Source organism: Ciona intestinalis, chromosome 8 (assembly GCF_000224145.3).
Source record: "Ciona intestinalis chromosome 8, KH, whole genome shotgun sequence".
Lineage (NCBI taxonomy): Eukaryota > Metazoa > Chordata > Ascidiacea > Phlebobranchia > Cionidae > Ciona > Ciona intestinalis.
The window spans coordinates 5,747,516-5,764,280 of record NC_020173.2 but is presented as its reverse complement, the minus strand read 5'-3'; the positions used below and the strand labels follow the sequence as shown (position 1 = coordinate 5,764,280).

Sequence of the window (16,765 nt, the reverse complement as noted above, 5' to 3'; positions counted from 1 at the left end):
ATGCGAACTCTGATCTAGTGTGTAGGAGTCCAGACTATTTAGCTTTTAAACGACTCTGATCAAAGTACACGGTTTATTATTTGTCTGTATTTAGATTACGGATCTCAAACTGCGAAGTAGAACACTAAAAACGCGGGATAGTATATATATATAGTAGGGTGGGGGAAGAAGGGACACTTCGTACCATTTCTTATCTCGTTTAAGAGTAAACAAAGAACATTTAAAGAAATATAAAACCGTTTCCTCACGACTACCATAGACCGTTGTTAATTGTTTAAAACACGATCAGGATATTTGGATATTATGTGCTAAAGATGTCCCAACTTTCCCCACTTACTATACATAAATAACGTTCAAAGAGCAAAGAAATGTAGATTTTACCGGAGTTGGTATACAAAAAATGTTTATATACGAACTCTGGTTTTCACTATTAGAGGAAAATAAATACAGTAGGGTGGGGGAGATAGGAAACCTTTTCATTTTATTTTTTTCGTCCCATTTGGTAGTAAACAAAGAACAATCAAAGAATTATAAAATATTATGTGCTAAAAGCGTCCCGTCTTCCCCTCTACTATAATTGGCAACCAACCAAGAAAAAGCAGGAATTTAACTTTCTTCTGTCTTTTTTCTTTTTATAAAAGCCGCCACCTTTTCGTTAATTTTCGCCTTGTTTTTGCTGTAAATGTTGATGCAAATTCCCAGTAAAACCAACAATCCGGCCCATAAGTACCTACAAAGAAAGTAAATGTTTAAATAGCCAGTTGTGCAATGAATATAATGGTGTAGGGGAAGATGGGACACATTTTCATTCTATCTTCTTGTCCCCTTTCATTGCAAACAAATAGCATTCAAAGAAACCATAACCTCACGACTCTCATTGATAATTGTTTTAAGCACGATCAGGATATTTGGATATTACGTACTAAAGGTGTCCCTCTAACTTCTAACCGTTAGTGAAATGCAGACAATAGTTGTTAAACCACGTTTCAAGTAAAAAAAGAAGTTAATATTTTTTGTATAAAGTTTTCATAACTTACATAATGGAAAATGGCTTGGCAAAGAACATGAATGAGAGAACGATTGAAACTGCTTTCCTGCAAGTAGTGACAGTAACAGCAAGCAAAGCGCCGAATATTTTGACAAGATCCAAAACGAAATGTAGACCAACATATCCGGAGAAAGAGAAGAAAAACAGAGCGACCATTATTTGCGCATTCTGTAAATAGATATGAACATAGTTTTTAGCGCCTGAAAAACACAACACGTTTAATATTATATAAGGATGAGCCAGGGCACGCCATTAAAGGCTTGGGGTTTGGGCCAGAGTTGGCCCATCATTACCCCAACACAGATTGTAGACGGCCCAGATTTTAAACACGCATTTTGTGATAACATGCACCAGGTATAGATTAAGCTGTAGGTAAATGTTTAAGTTTGTTTAAGCCATGCTCAGTCTGTAGAAGTACCCGAACACAGAATACATTATGCAATGATAAAAGTTGTATGTTCGAAGATCTAAAATGACAGATTTGGCCCATTACCACAACAGCCAATGATTTTGGCCAGACTTTGCAAACGCTAGACTACTCATACTTACAGAAACAATAATCCCAACAACATGTAAAAGTGAGAACGCAGAATTTCCAACAAGTAAAACTATAAAGCCGATCCCATAAGAATACAGAACCATTTCTGCGTTAGGTGGCTTGTACTGTTTGAACGTCATTTCCTGTATATTACCTGGTAAACATTTCGTGTTTAATTTAAAATATGGGAAATCTAAAAGGTAATTATAGATTAGACTTGTTTCGTAATCAAAAACAAAGTTACATACGTGGTAACTCGTAAGCGGGCGCGAGGTATGAAATAGAACAACCGTGTTATAACTGCTGTCGTGGCTCCGCCAAGCAACGATAAAAAAACAAGTTATATACGTGGACAACGTGGTAATTCCTAACAGACTGACACGAGTTTGTTCATATACAGTAGGGTGGGGGAAGATGGGACACCTTTAGCACGTAATACCCAAATATTTAGATCGTGTTCTCAACACAATAACAACGGTATTTGGGAGTCGGGAGGATACAGTTCTATGATTATTTGAATTTTCTTTGTTTACTACCAAATGGGACAAGAAAATAGAACGAACAGGTGTCCCATTTTCCCCCACTCTACTATACACTACACCGACAAAGTGACTCATAAGGGCCACGTTAAATGATATGAAATACATTATAGGCCCATACACTGCTATTGCAAAACCGTTATTGCCCCTACATATACTGGGCACACGAATCTAACAAAGAAAATTTCGAAAATCAACTATTTTACCAATAGCGGCATCACAGCATAAAGCAAGCGATATAAGAATTATCCCGGTTGCTTCAAAGTTTGGTGAAACTTTTTGATCGGTGAGGACGAACATGATTAAGCCAACTGTCATTAATAAACAGGATACCAAGTCATACATGGAGAACTTCTTGCCTAAAAAGTTAATTAAACTCGAATAAATACAAACAGACTTTTACAATATATCAATCAGTGCAGGTCTCGTTGGTATAACATTGGGGTAAAATGGTTTGACTTTTCATTGTCTTTTTTCCTCCCATTTTCCTCCCACAAAGAATATTTACAGAATTATATAACTAAACTTCTAATAGAAATAAAAGTGTGCGTAAAGACATGACCCGTACAATGGGGAGTCGAATTTAAAAAGGATTGATCCAAAGATTGCAATTGATCCAAAGATTGCAATCCCATGGGCCCTCATACAGTTACTTACCACCCACAAAGTAACATACAAGGTAACTCGTAAGCTGGCACGAGGTGTTAAACCCGTGTGATAACGACTGTCGTTTTCCGGCCACGCGAGGATAAAGTAAGTTACATTCACCTTGTATTAGGATCCCACCCACCATGACAGGAATAAGTTTACTTGACTTGAATATTAATTGCGTTGGATAATTCAAGCTACCAAGTGAGGTGTTGGACAATCCGCTGGTACCAACGGTTAGCAACGCGATGCCTGCGTATGTTTTAAGGGGGACTCTGGAAAAGAAGATAATAGTTTAAAGCATATAGTTCTGTTGGGTAAGATGGGACACCTTTAGCAAATGTGATCATGGCCTACTCAATACATTGAGTAGGCCATGATGTGATTAATATTTTTAAGTTGACAAATGTATACATACATATATATTTATATATACGTTTCGGTTTGTCGTAATATGAGACACAAAAAAGGTGTAAAAGTAAAAAAAACAATAACCTACAAAGTTACACACGTGGGTAATAAGCAGACACGAGGCGTACGAAAAAACACCCGTATTATAACGGCTGTCCTTTTTGGCCAAGCATTGATAAATAATTTACATTCATTCACCCATTTATTAAAAAATTTGTTCATTAATTAGTTTATTCATACTTTCTTTCTAATTTCCCGGATCGTATCTTTTGTTCTACCATGCCAAACATTGTACAGAAACCAAACTGCATCAAAGTAACCACCATCCCATAGTCCTTGATCTCGGTTCGGAACAACCATTCCTGTGTAATATGGTGTATAGAGTGGGGCAAGATGGATACCGTTAGCATACAATATCCCATATTCCCCAAACGTGTTTTAACAATTACCAACGCTCTTTTAAAGCCTCGAGAATACGATTTTATATTCTTGTAAAAATTCTTGTTTATTACCAAATGGGAATAAAAACGTGTCCCATGTTTTCCTCACCCTAATATATGTTATGTACAGCTATGCTCTGCCATTTATTTAATCCTTAGCATTCAAACAAATATAAAAACCGTTTCACCACGACTGTTGTTAGTCGATTAAAACACGATCAGGATATTTGGATATTATGTGCCAAAGGTGTCCCGTCTTACCCCACCCTACTGTATGCATTATTATATTCAAAGGGGTAATACGCATAACATACCTGGCAACCACTATGCACTACATAGAGTGCAAACACGATCACGATTAGAACAACCAGTTGAACTGATGGTGGAAGGGCGTATATTCCTCGTTTCTTCTCTACGACTGTTTCAGTTTTATTTTTGATCGGCATATTGTCCCCCACAGTATAACTTTGAAACTGCTGCACTTTTTCAGACATTACTTGTCGTAAACACCTATACAGATAAAAGCTGCGCAAACATTGTCGTTTTATAAGCATGTTCGTCTTTGTATAATAAAGAATAAGAAACAGAATCTAAAATAGAGCACACAGCAACAAAATGTAAACCAGCAGGAAGTCCGCCATAGTTTTATTGTGTTGCAACTCGACGCTTAAAGTGACGTCACATTACCCAGCCACAATACTCCGTTAATCAATGTCAACACTGCGGATACGACTTTATAATATGGGAGACTATTTTCATGAAAACAAACGTTGAACGGGTTAATGATATCCCGTTCAGCCACTGACAGGCTCAAATCGTTTATCGCATGACGTCACACTGCTGTCACGTGATTCCGTCTTTTATATAACTCGCCTCTTCCTAACACAATAACAAAACGAGAACTACCCAACTAACGCCACTATCAGCACCAATACGTCAAGGCCAGTCTAGGCTCATGGCGGGCTCTTACGAGCTCTTGCCCGGCCGTCAAGTAAGCTTTTGCCCGATACTGTATCGTGTACGTGTTTTCCAGAAAAAGGAATGAAACCAAAAAGATATCGTGAACTGCTTGGTCTCTGGTTATAAAAGCAATTAGTACTACAGTAGATATAGAACTTCGCTGAAGCCTGTATATGAAGTCGGATCAGCACGGAGTCATATAACCCAACCAGCGATCCTGTATATTCAGTGTGGGCTATAATTGCATATATTTTCGTAACATGCATAATACACTATTCGATTCGAACGATTTTATTAACAGACTAGTCGCTACATATTGGCTTATCTATGCAACAGTAATGCGTTTTAGCCAAATTACTGTAAACTGAAACTAAACCGTCTTTACATAAGCAGGCGAACATCTCTATACGTATAGTACTGTGGAGAAAGATGACACCTTTAGCACATAATGTTCAAATATCCTGATCGTGTTCTAAACAATTAACAACGGTCTATGGGAGAATACGGTTTTACAACTCTTTAAATGTTCTTTGATTACTGCCTAATGAGACGAAAAATAGAACGAAAAGGTGTCCCATCTTTCCCCATCCTACTATATCCCACTATATAGAAAACTTGTCCTAAAACAGGACTTTGTACGCAGACTGTATTACGAACCAACTAAGCAATATCTAATATATTAAACAGGTCCTGTCTTAAACTCTGTCGTACAGCTGTAGCTTTAATCAGTCGTAATTAGAATTTGTGAATACATTCCATTGTAGTGGCTACGACTAATGATTCAGACAGGATATGATACGATTGTAGAGTCGCTAACAATGCGATAACCGACCTACTGCAGTATATGCAACTGTAATATGAGATCTGTTGCTGAATGAGAACTAAATTAAATGGTCACAAATTCTTAAACCAGATGTTAATACTAAATGAACAAATGTTGGGTGGGAAGACGCGACATCTTTAGCATTTTCCATCACAAATTTAAGTTATATGCCGACTTTGTCGACTTTATAAACAAATCACACAAGATATGCTTGATACTGCTTTCTATTTGAAACATGAAATAAACACGAAGATTTCAATTCAACTGTACATGAAAATAATCAACTTGTCCAGGTATAGCACGCATTTCAATCGGAATAAATAATAAGCATTGAAATATATAGATAGGAACTTGACACATTGTTACAATGCAGGAGAAATATATATTTTTGAACTTGTTACACTCAGGTTTTTAATGCGAAGATCATTTTTTGGAGAAGGAAATTTACTTTAAAATTTGAACAAGAAATTGGGAGCATTCAGAGATTTTAGGAGTGCTAGAATGAACGCTTGAAGCTTTGTTTACAACTGAAAGAGCATTAAGAGAACATGCTTTCTGTAGCGCCACCTTGTCATCAAAAACTAAAGTTCCAAGTGCCACAAGGTGTCGGAAAAGAGCTTCAGCAACTAAAGCTTGTGGGTTAGATAAATGCTGGAGGATCGCATCTATACAGCGTATGGAAACTTTTCTACACATATCAGCTATTGAGGGCGTGCTTGTGGATTTAGCTTGTATCAAAACGCTTAGGTTTAAAAACAAAGTTGCAGAAGCTACTTGTATGTTCTTATTGTTGCCAGCAACGGGTGTTTGGTCGTTCGGTAGAAATGAACAAACTGCGTCAATTATTTCAACACATCCAGCTAGAATGAAAGCATCTCCGTCCAAAGTTTTGAACAAGTTGTTTAAAATTCGAATCGAGATTAAACGATTAGTTGGCACTAATGGACTCGTACCACGGATATGACTCAGCAGAATTAGGAGAAGATCCTTTGCTCTGTCGTGGCAGATTTGCTGAGTCACATAAGGTTGGCAGGAAATCGAGAATCGCAAAAGGTCAAGGACAGGAAACACAAATTCTGGTGGAAAAATAAATTGAATAAGATTGTTGGGGTATTCTTATAGAATACACATCACCCCAGTTTTAATGGGATACTGAAGCAATATTTAATTTCTTTGTAACTTTTTACAATCTTTTTTTTATATTAGTCTTGTGATTTTGATCGTTTGCTTAAGTGCTAAATGTTCTTGTACAAAGTAAAAAGTTTGTCTAGACGCTACATTCAACAAAAGTAACACCCTGAGTGTTGGGGTAATAGCCCAAAATCTTGTCTAAATCTCTAGATCTTTACTCCAGGACCTCACCCATATATAATACAAGCATACAGACATATGTACAAGCAATAACAGCCTACCTTCCTTCCAGTGTAAAGCTTTCCACAGAAACTCAACGTCACTTGCGCTGGGTGTCGTGGTAACTTCGGTAAATCGCTTGAAGCATTCAATATCAGATTCAGAAACATCATTTCCACTTTTCTCCCCAAATTCCCTCAATTTACCTAAAGAACCAAAACACAAATATTGCATTTATTGATGTGTGTAAAAATATTAAAAGCAAAGTAGAGAATGAACAGTTTGTGCAATTTGTTAGATATTTGGAAACCAAGATTAAGGGCACAGTTGGCTCATTACTCCGACACCCAGAGTGGTGCAACAAATTTTGTGACCACTAGGTTAAAGCAATGTTGGCTAATTGTTTTGCCCAATGACATATACATCGCCAATGGTATCAGTATTAGGCATCAAATCCAGTATTCTTTAGTTGTGATGCATTCACCTAACCACTATTTTTCGGTGTTTGAAAAATGGTCCAACTTTGGCCTCAATCCCAGGTTCCATGACGTGCCTCACTGTAGGACCTCACCCATATAGAACAGATTGTGCATATACAATGTTGGGGTAATGGGCCAACTCTGGCATGAATCCCAAGTCCCATGACGTGCCTCACTGCGGGACCTCACCCATGTAAAATACAAGATTCAAAATCCACATAACACAAAGCCATACTAACCTAACATAGCATTGACGTTACAAGATTCGAACAAAATATATCCAGTCTTAGGGAAGTATGTGTTCTTCTTTATGACATCATCAACTTGCATTGTTTCATCATCATCACCAGGAACGTACCTGACAATAATAATTCAACGTTTGTGTAAAAAAATATATTTTTTTAGGAAATTTGGGAGTTACATAACATACAGGCAACCAAGACAAGATATAAAACAAGAAGCAACATATTGTGAAAGATGGAGTAATGAGCGAACAACATAGACCTACATCTCAGGTTCCATTGCATGCCTCACTGTAGGACCTCACCCATATAGAATAGAATGTGCATAAACAATGTTGGAGTAATGGGCCAACTCTGGCCTAAATCCCAGGTTCCATTGCATGCCTCACTGTAGGACCTCACCCATATAGAATCGAATGTGCATAAACAATGTTAGGGTAATGGGCCAACTCTGGCCTAAATCCCAGGTTCCATTGCATGCCTCACTGTAGGACCTCACCCATATAGAATCGAATGTGCATAAACAATGTTAGGGTAATGGGCCAACTCTGGCCTAAATCCCAGGACCCATGACGTACATGCTATAGGAATATAGAACCTCACCCATATAGAATGCTTGAAGACACCAACAACATGCTTGCACTTTACCAATCAATAACAAAACACACAAATACTTAACCCCGCAAATTTACCCCACCTTGAAGGATCCAACATTTGGTCGTTGAGTGGGGCTGAGGGGTTTCCCCAATTTGCCCCTTCTTCACCCCCAGTGGGGCGGTATCGACCCCCTCCAGTAAATGGATCTATACCCCCTTGTGGCCCCTGGGTACCATTACTATCTGGTCTATACCTCCCAGCCCCAGTATATGGGTCAGCACCCCCTTCTGTGCTGGTGGATTCCGATGCATTAGGTTGGTACCTCCCACCACCTATAAAGGAAAATGAACATAAATACTGCTGGATGGAATATAACAGACATTATAGGAGCAGTGATTACATTTGAATACCTAGGATCAGGATTATAAACAATGCTAGATATGATGGCAATATCATTTACAGCAAAATCATAGATTGTAATAACAGACCAACTCTGGTCTAAACCATAAGTCCCTTGACAGCCTCGCTGTGTAGGATATATATGTAAAGAAAGATAGTCATTTTTCGTGTAATAAACCAAAGCTAGTCTAAATATCAGGTCACTTGGTGTCAATGCCGATTGACCTCACCCTTGTATAATATGTAGAAAGAAGAGTAATAGACTAAATTTTTTTTGGCCAATACAGAAGCAATAATCTTATGTTAGTAGATGAACCCACAATACAACAGGTCACTCACCAGTAAAAGGGTCTGCATACTCTGATGGCTTCCCATACCCAATTTCAGCACCCTTGGTGTTATCCATTATAAAGTTGGCTATGGTGTCAAGGTGGGCTTGACTTAGATTCTGGTCATCTATAAACTTTTGAGCAGCAAACCATGGATCCTCAGTTAAGTTGTATGGGAGGTTCAAAGGAGGTTTTCCATCTTCGTTGTCAATTGTGAACACATAATCATATTCCTTGCCTGGAAATAAAATGCATTGAGGGTTTTTGTTGTGGTTGGGGTAATGGGGCCTTGCTGTAGGATCCCACCCATATAAAACAGAATGTGCATATACAAAGCTGGGTAATGGGCAACTCTGGCCTAAATCCCAGGTCCCATGGCGTGCCCTGCTGTAGGACCTCACCCATATAAAATAGAATGTCATATACAATGTTGGGGAAATGGGCCAACTATGACATATGAGCATACTAAATAAAAATGTTTAACCATAAGAGAACAATGGTCTTTTAGACGCTTGGGCCAAAAAAGGCTGTAGACGCTTTAGAGCAGAGTATCGAAATGTGAAACTATATTATAGTGATAATATGGTATTACAAGTTCACATCTATCCTTACCTTGGTACATTGTCTTCTTCCCTGTAGCATTAGAACCAACCACGTCACCAACTTTCATCCATTTACCATCAGCAGCGTTCCATTGGTAAGCTTCCACCACTGCATCATGTCGTAACATCAGTGTTTGGCCATCTTTTTCACCTAAGTTTGTAGTGTGTTGTACAATATGTGAAACCATTGTATATATTAATACAAATATATATACTATTAACCAAATCATTACCTAATTACCATTAGTAAAAAAGATCTTTTTCAACCAAAACACAGTATCATGAACCAAAACACAGTATTATAAACCAAAACACAGTATCATGAACCAAAACACAGTATTATAAACCAAAACACAGTATCATAAACCAAAAAGATGCTATAGGAAAAATGCATCACAATCAAAAAAAATATATCAAATCACAATCATTGCTGTACATTGCGAACCCTTTGAAACTGCTTTCTAAACCCCAGTTGGTCCACGAACCCCAGATTGGGAACCGCAGATATATACCAATACCATAGCCTTGCACATTTGATATGCATTGAACACTGCTCAGTGCTTACCTTGTTTTTCAAGAGCTTCACGTCCAGGAAGATCATTCACAGCTAAGTCACCAAGTTGGTTTCCTTCTTGTGATATCCTTGAGTTGGACAATTCCTTTTCGTATGCAGAACATTCTTCCAGTGTTGCCGCCCGATCGTGTGAACGAGTGAATATTCTTATTGTGGCATCACTGCTCCCAAATGCGATATCATCATTCTGTTTAAAACAACTTGATTAATTAGGAAAAAATGCAAATTTTTATATACTGAGTTATACTATTCTATATGGGTATGGGTAAAGTCCATGTTAGAAAACCAAAATTTAGGCCAAATTTGGGGCATTACCCCTGATGATATTTCATGAAAAATAATCTAAAAAACACTTCTTGCCATTATACTGTTGTAGGAAAACAGCACTTTTCCCACTAATGCAAAACATAAGTTACATAACATGTAGCCCAAAAACCTGCAATATAAGTTAAAAAAAACTAAAAAATACTTCAGGGTTCAGGCGTATAAATTGTTGCTAAAACACTCATAAGTTACATAACATATGAATTACCTCAAGCGTAACAACATCCCACACACTTTGAGCAGGGGTTGCAATACTTTGTGTGGGGTTGGTTTCATTTACTCGCCAAACTTTGACGCTCCTATCTTCACTGCTTGTTACAAACTCTATAAAGATTCATATTTAAGTTTATGTGACTGAGGTAATGGGACAACTCCAACCATAGGCAGCACGTTTTATAAAACAAAATTTGGGATTAGGAACCTCATAATCTACTATTCATTTATTCAATATACTTTAGCTTGGATTGTTTACGCAGACACCTAACAGCAGTACATTTAAGGTTGCCTGGCATGCCATAGGCGCTAAAATTACAGTATTCTATATGGGTGAGGTCTTTGGGGACCTGGGATCTAGGCCAGATTTGGCCTATTACCTCAGAAAAAAATAACAGTAACAAAAATATATGACAGTGAATAGAGAACACTTTAATATACCTTGGCCATCATTTAACACGGTGACCGAATACACAAAGTTAGAGTGGCCGTAATATGTTTGTAAGCATTGTCCATCAATCGACCATCTCCTTATAGTAGCGTCGTTTGAACAAGATAGAAATTGTTCCGATGACAGAGCTGCTAATCCACGAACACAGTCTGTGTGGCCTGAAAATATGTGGACAAAAAAAGAGCTGCAATGTTGTATAACTTATATTTATAAGTAAAGTTGCGAAGATAAAATTCTTCAAAACAATGAATAGAAGGGAAAAAGCAACAAAGGACAGACATTAATAACGCGCCAAGAGTAAAATATCCTGGAGTAAAAGTGTCAAGTAAAAGCGTGACCACATTTAACTGCTAAATGAAACAAGTGATTTACAACTTAATTTTATTGAATAAACAGCACAAGCTATAAACCCAGTAAAACAAATACCTTTAAATACATTCAAGCATTTTCCAGTCCTCCAAGATCTTATAGTTTTATCGGCAGCAGCAGTAATTACGAGGCCTTGTTGCTCAGGCATTATAATGACATCCCAGACTGCAGCAATATGACCTTGCATCACCATGGCGCATTTGCCTTCATTCATCGCACTTGTATCCATCAACCACAACCTTGCACTTTTATCCCACGAACCACTGACCAGGGTTCCAAACTTACCAACAGCCAATGAAGAGACTAAACAAAAGACATGTTATAGCTAAGTTAACATGTTAGGGTAATGGGCCAACTAGGCTCTATAAGCTATTCTATGTCCCGTGGTGTGCTTTGTTGTAGGTGCTCATCTATATAAAGTAGACTAGGCTGGCTGCCATATTAAGCCATCAAATCAGAATAGCATAAATATTTTTACAGGTTTTAATAACTTTCAATTATAAATCTTGCTTGAGCCACAATTACTTCTGTGCACAGGGTGTTAACATCTAAGGGTATAAAGCCCTTCTTAGTTAGATCAAAATTTTCTATTAATTTGCCCACAAACTTACATCCATGTATAAATAAATGTATAAAATATAAATCTACCTGAGTTTGAATGTCCAGCTAATACCATTATGGGTTCAGAGGCACCGGGTAAATAAACATGAATATTGTGGTCATTGCTTCCAGTGAATATGAGACCATCGGGGTAGATTTCATTCGCTGCATTCATTACAGCGATACACGACACAAAGTTCTTGTGGCCTTTGAATACTTGTTGTTGTTGGAAACCAGTAGAATTACTGGGAAATAAAAAAATTTGATTAGATATACAATATATAACTTTTTGATGAAAAATTATAATGAGTTTAGGGTATTAGCATGGGCATGTGTGGTAGAATTCAACGATTTTTAAAAAGGGTAAATATTATTCAGTGTGTAAAATTTAAAAAGTTCATGAAAACGCATGTTTGCCGTTTCAATTCCAATATACTGCAATAAGAGGTACTTAATTATAATTTAATGTATTACAACACAAATGAATACCTTTCTGGTACCCATAGCTTCGCAGTTTGATCCCGAGACGACGAGAGGAAACTATTTGGAGGATTTGACGTCGGACATAATCCTCTAACGTCAGCTTCATGGCCACGAATTGTACATTCATATTTGAAAGCCTTCATATTAATACACAAGACACTAACTTGACTTATACTTGAATTGCAACACAAAACTGAAACAGGAACTATATTATAGCAGAAAGAAGACTTCTTAAAAACGGAACAAAAGATTTTCGAAACTCTGTTTCATAACCCCGGTATTCCCCGGTTAACGATTAAAAGAAGTTTCCCTTTGTTGTGATTACGTCATAATGACGTATTAAAAATTTTAAATTAATTGACAGGTCTACAGTTTATTTTTAAAACTTAGGTGTGTTGCTTGGGAAAAAACATTTAAAACAATTTTGTGTATTACGCTTTACCCGTAGTAGCAATGCACTTATGCGCAACAATATGGCGGTCACGTTTGATTGATTTTTTGATTGATTGATAAAAACTTTTAGTTCAGAAACATCAAGGAAAGTAGTTTTGTGTTGTATGTTCTGTTTTACCGAGTTTTGAAGTCAAAAATGATACAATAAATCTGAATTTGGTATGTATTTAAGTCGTACAAGAATATATTTACAATTTTAGACAAAAGCAGGTCTTTTATTCGTGTCATCATTTGTCTAAGTTTTAAGCAGGAAAACGTCGCTTGTTCACAAGTTTTTTTCGTGTCTAAACAACGTTTCTAATAAATAAATACAAGTCGTACATCATACTGTATATTTTACAGGTTATATTTAATTCCTATAGCATTTTAAGTTGCTCAAAAAAAAGCTAAAATGAGCCAAACACTGTTTCGCATTCTTCGTTCGAATAAACTAATTAAAACCCAAGCAGTCAAACCAATTATCAACAAAACCACTCGTTCAGTTTTCCAAACATCAACTGGAGCTCTGCTTTCCAAGCCAAAGACGGAACCTCTTGGGCTCCTCAAGTGTTTCGTCATTATCACCCCGTTCATGTACCTCGGAGGAATGGCATCTATGACCGGAGCTAGTCTGCTCGAAGACTACGATATCTTCGTTCCAGAAGACGATGATGATGACTAAGCAATTATCTAGCAATGACTAATACTTATTTTAAACAATAACTGTTTTTTTAAAACAATATTTTTCAAACAATGACTATATTTTCAAAACAACATTGTTTAAACCAATGTCGAAGAGTTATTTTAACGAAACAATGCTTTATTTAAATTGATGTCTTGGGGTTATTTATAACACTACAGTGATTATGTATTTTAGGTCAACAAACTATTTAATGTGTTTTGTCAATGTAGCCTATTTGCACTTTATAAATTATTATCTGTATTCTGTAGATGTACTTGTGCTGTTTAATGTAATTTCTGTTACATAAAACAAAATTTCCTATAAGCCAGAATCTCCAATTTTAGTTTTGTTCAAATAAAATCGACTTCCAGTTCCCTGGAGCCCAATCCTATTAGTAGCACTTTAAGTTAATAGCACCCTGGGTGTTAGGGTAATTGGCCAACTCTGGCCTAAATCTCAGGCCCATGTCATGCTACCCTGTACGGCCCAAATAGAATAAAAGATTAAAATAGATGTTGTGGAACTATATTAAGATTTATTGATTCTGCTCCAAGTTCTATTGATCCTTATTACAAGTTATTAGCAATGTTAAAATGATAATTTCAGATCATAATAAATATATTGTTTCCCGTTGTGGTAAAGCAGTTGCATATGAGTTTACCGTTATCAGTTTGGGTTTACCGTTATCAGTTTTTACAAAATATGAAAGTAAAATGGTCCTAATCTATTAGCAACTAATATACCTATTCTGTGTGCTGTCTTTATTACAACTGTAATATGTTGGTTTTGGTTTAATATTTTTATTATTTTGCATGGTATTGGTTTATATTCAAAATTAATTATGTTCTGTTTGTTTTCATTTAGGCTCAATCTTCAATTACCATTAAATTAAAATGGACCAGGAGAGTATATCAAGATACAGCCGGCAACTTATAATGCCTGAGATCGGGGTGAAAGGTCAACTTAAGTTGAAAGATTCTTCCATCTTGATAATAGGAGCAGGAGGACTTGGTTGTCCAGCTATCCAGTATCTTGTAGCGGCTGGAATTGGACAGATTGGGATCGTTGATTACGATGAAGTCGAACTGAGCAACTTGCATCGGCAGATCTTACATACTGAAACAAAAGCTGAAAGAAAAATGAGGAAAACATCGTCAGCAGCTGAAGCAGCATTGCAGCTTAACTCTAAGGTTAAAGTTGATGAATATTGTTTGCAATTGGATCGAGAAAATGCCCTTGGAATTGTTGGTAAATATGATGTTGTTTTAGATGCTACAGATAATGTTCCATCGAGGTATCTTATCAATGATGTTTGTGTTGTATTGAATAAACCACTTGTATCAGGAAGTGCTTTGAGATGGGAAGGCCAGTTAACAACTTATCATTTTCATAATAAAGAAGAGAATACATACGGTCCTTGTTATAGATGTTTGTATCCTAAACCTCCGCCCCCAGAAACTGTAACTAACTGCTCAGATGGTGGTGTCATTGGTGTCATACCAGGGATCATTGGCTGCATGCAGTCGCTTGAAGCAATTAAAATAATTGTCGGTGTAAGCCCCTCATATAATCAAAAGCTTTTAGTCTTCGATGGTTTGTATGGCGCGTTCAGAACAATTAAGTTACGTGGTGCACAAGAAACTTGCGCTGTGTGCGGGAAGGACCCTTCAATAACTGCTAATAATCTACCAAATTATGAGGAGTTTTGTGGAACTGCTGCAACAGATAAATGCCTCAAATTAAACATATTGAACTCAGAAGAAAGAATTTCCGCGATGGAATATAAAGACTTGTATGTTGATAGGAAGAAACCTCATGTTTTAGTTGACGTTCGTTCTGAAATTGAAATTGAAATTTGTGCTTTGCCAAACTCCATAAATGTTCCAATAAAGGTTTTTGAACGCTGTCAGAGAATTGTAAAAGGTGGAAATAATGTGAATGTTAAAGAACTGAATACACGTCTAGATAAAGCAGTTCAAGATGCCGAAGTCAAAGATGATGAAAAATTACAAGTTTTCGTTGTTTGTCGATTAGGTAATGACTCACAAAAAGCTGTTGAAATAATGAAGAAGCACGTAACTTTACCATCAAATATTAATGTACGAGATATTAAGGGTGGTTTGCTAGCTTGGTCAAATAGTGTTGATAAATCTTTTCCAAGATACTAATCACTACTAGTATATGTCTGTTACATTGAATGAATGAATAAATGTAAGATTATGTTATTTCTGCTACCAGACGTAACTTAATATAGAGTTTTTTGCGACCTCATTATAAAAACATCAATTTTATTCCAACGTTTTGTATTCGTTTGGTAAAACTTCATCAGGGTTTGACACCACAACATAGAGCATGTAATGTTGAAAAAGCCGTTGCTATAAAATTACTGATTTATAACTAAGGTGTCAAAACTTTTAAATTATAAACCATTTGAACATTAGTTTATTTGGTTATTTTATACATATTCCTAAGTTCGCATATTGGCTCCCTAGTACTCTGCACTGTTTTATAAAATTGCATCATGACACTTACACTGCTACATAAGTTCAGCTGTCACTATATTTGTTAGAAAATTATACAATTTGATGTTCTTTACCAAGTACTTAGTTAGGAAAAGAGACCTTTTAGTTCTGTTCCTTAACACCCCTTTTGGACTTTTTGGTTTCTGTTCCTTCACACCCTGCCTGCTCTGCTGTGTTCTATAATTAGAAAATTGCAATCTTTATACACTACTACACAAGTTGGCTACTTGTATAATCAATGGAAAATTTAAGATTTGCCATTCTCTATATCCGTGCTAATAGTTGAATTGTTATAAAGCAATGTAGCATCCCCCACCCCCACTGCCAAAACCGAGTTAAATACCCTACACTGTTTGCTTGCTTGCCGACATAAATCATGCCTTTTTTGCAACTATTTATGGGACCTTTTGCAACTATTTTAATGACCTATGAATAAGTTCCATTGACATTGAAATAAACTGAATATTAAATCAAGTATATATAGTTTTTATTCCTGCTCATAAATATGTGAATGCAGTTAACTTATTTTATGAGCTACAAGCATGTGTTGATGGTTTTATGGTTTCAATTTGGGTAAAACAGAAATGTATTTGAAGTTGCAATTACACAGAGGATCATGCATTGTTATCATTTAGGTTGCTTCTATAAGAAGCGTGCTATGCTGCAGCCCCAGTACAAACTGATAATGCAGATAATGCGGTAGCATAAAA

General features: G+C 36.6%; 3 protein-coding genes across 3 annotated transcripts; 1 reads left to right on the top strand and 2 right to left on the bottom strand.

Annotated features, from left to right (window-relative positions):
- Window positions 1-54: 54 nt before the first annotated feature.
- LOC100178642 (adenosine 3'-phospho 5'-phosphosulfate transporter 2-like) lies at window positions 55-4,145 on the bottom strand. Its single transcript, XM_002128441.4, has 7 exons — window positions 3,939-4,145; window positions 3,425-3,546; window positions 2,894-3,048; window positions 2,332-2,484; window positions 1,598-1,740; window positions 1,038-1,216; window positions 55-730 (listed from the first exon to the last, which is right to left on the bottom strand). The coding sequence occupies exons 1-7, from the start codon at window positions 4,116-4,118 to the stop codon at window positions 607-609; spliced, it is 1,056 nt and encodes a 351-aa protein (XP_002128477.3). The 5' UTR covers window positions 4,119-4,145; the 3' UTR covers window positions 55-606.
- Window positions 4,146-5,615: 1,470 nt separating this feature from the next.
- On the bottom strand, window positions 5,616-12,707 carry LOC100181009 (phospholipase A-2-activating protein). Its single transcript, XM_002128374.5, has 12 exons — window positions 12,426-12,707; window positions 11,985-12,181; window positions 11,394-11,639; window positions 10,958-11,125; window positions 10,512-10,627; window positions 9,971-10,166; window positions 9,416-9,556; window positions 8,814-9,041; window positions 8,176-8,407; window positions 7,476-7,594; window positions 6,820-6,963; window positions 5,616-6,483 (listed from the first exon to the last, which is right to left on the bottom strand). The coding sequence occupies exons 1-12, from the start codon at window positions 12,560-12,562 to the stop codon at window positions 5,852-5,854; spliced, it is 2,556 nt and encodes an 851-aa protein (XP_002128410.1). The 5' UTR covers window positions 12,563-12,707; the 3' UTR covers window positions 5,616-5,851.
- A 511-nt stretch (window positions 12,708-13,218) lies between these two features.
- On the top strand, window positions 13,219-16,532 carry LOC100181227 (adenylyltransferase and sulfurtransferase MOCS3). The gene has a single exon (XM_004226309.4). It carries the CDS (start codon window positions 14,427-14,429, stop codon window positions 15,699-15,701), a length of 1,275 nt encoding a protein of 424 aa, XP_004226357.1. The 5' UTR covers window positions 13,219-14,426; the 3' UTR covers window positions 15,702-16,532.
- Window positions 16,533-16,765: the final 233 nt, after the last annotated feature.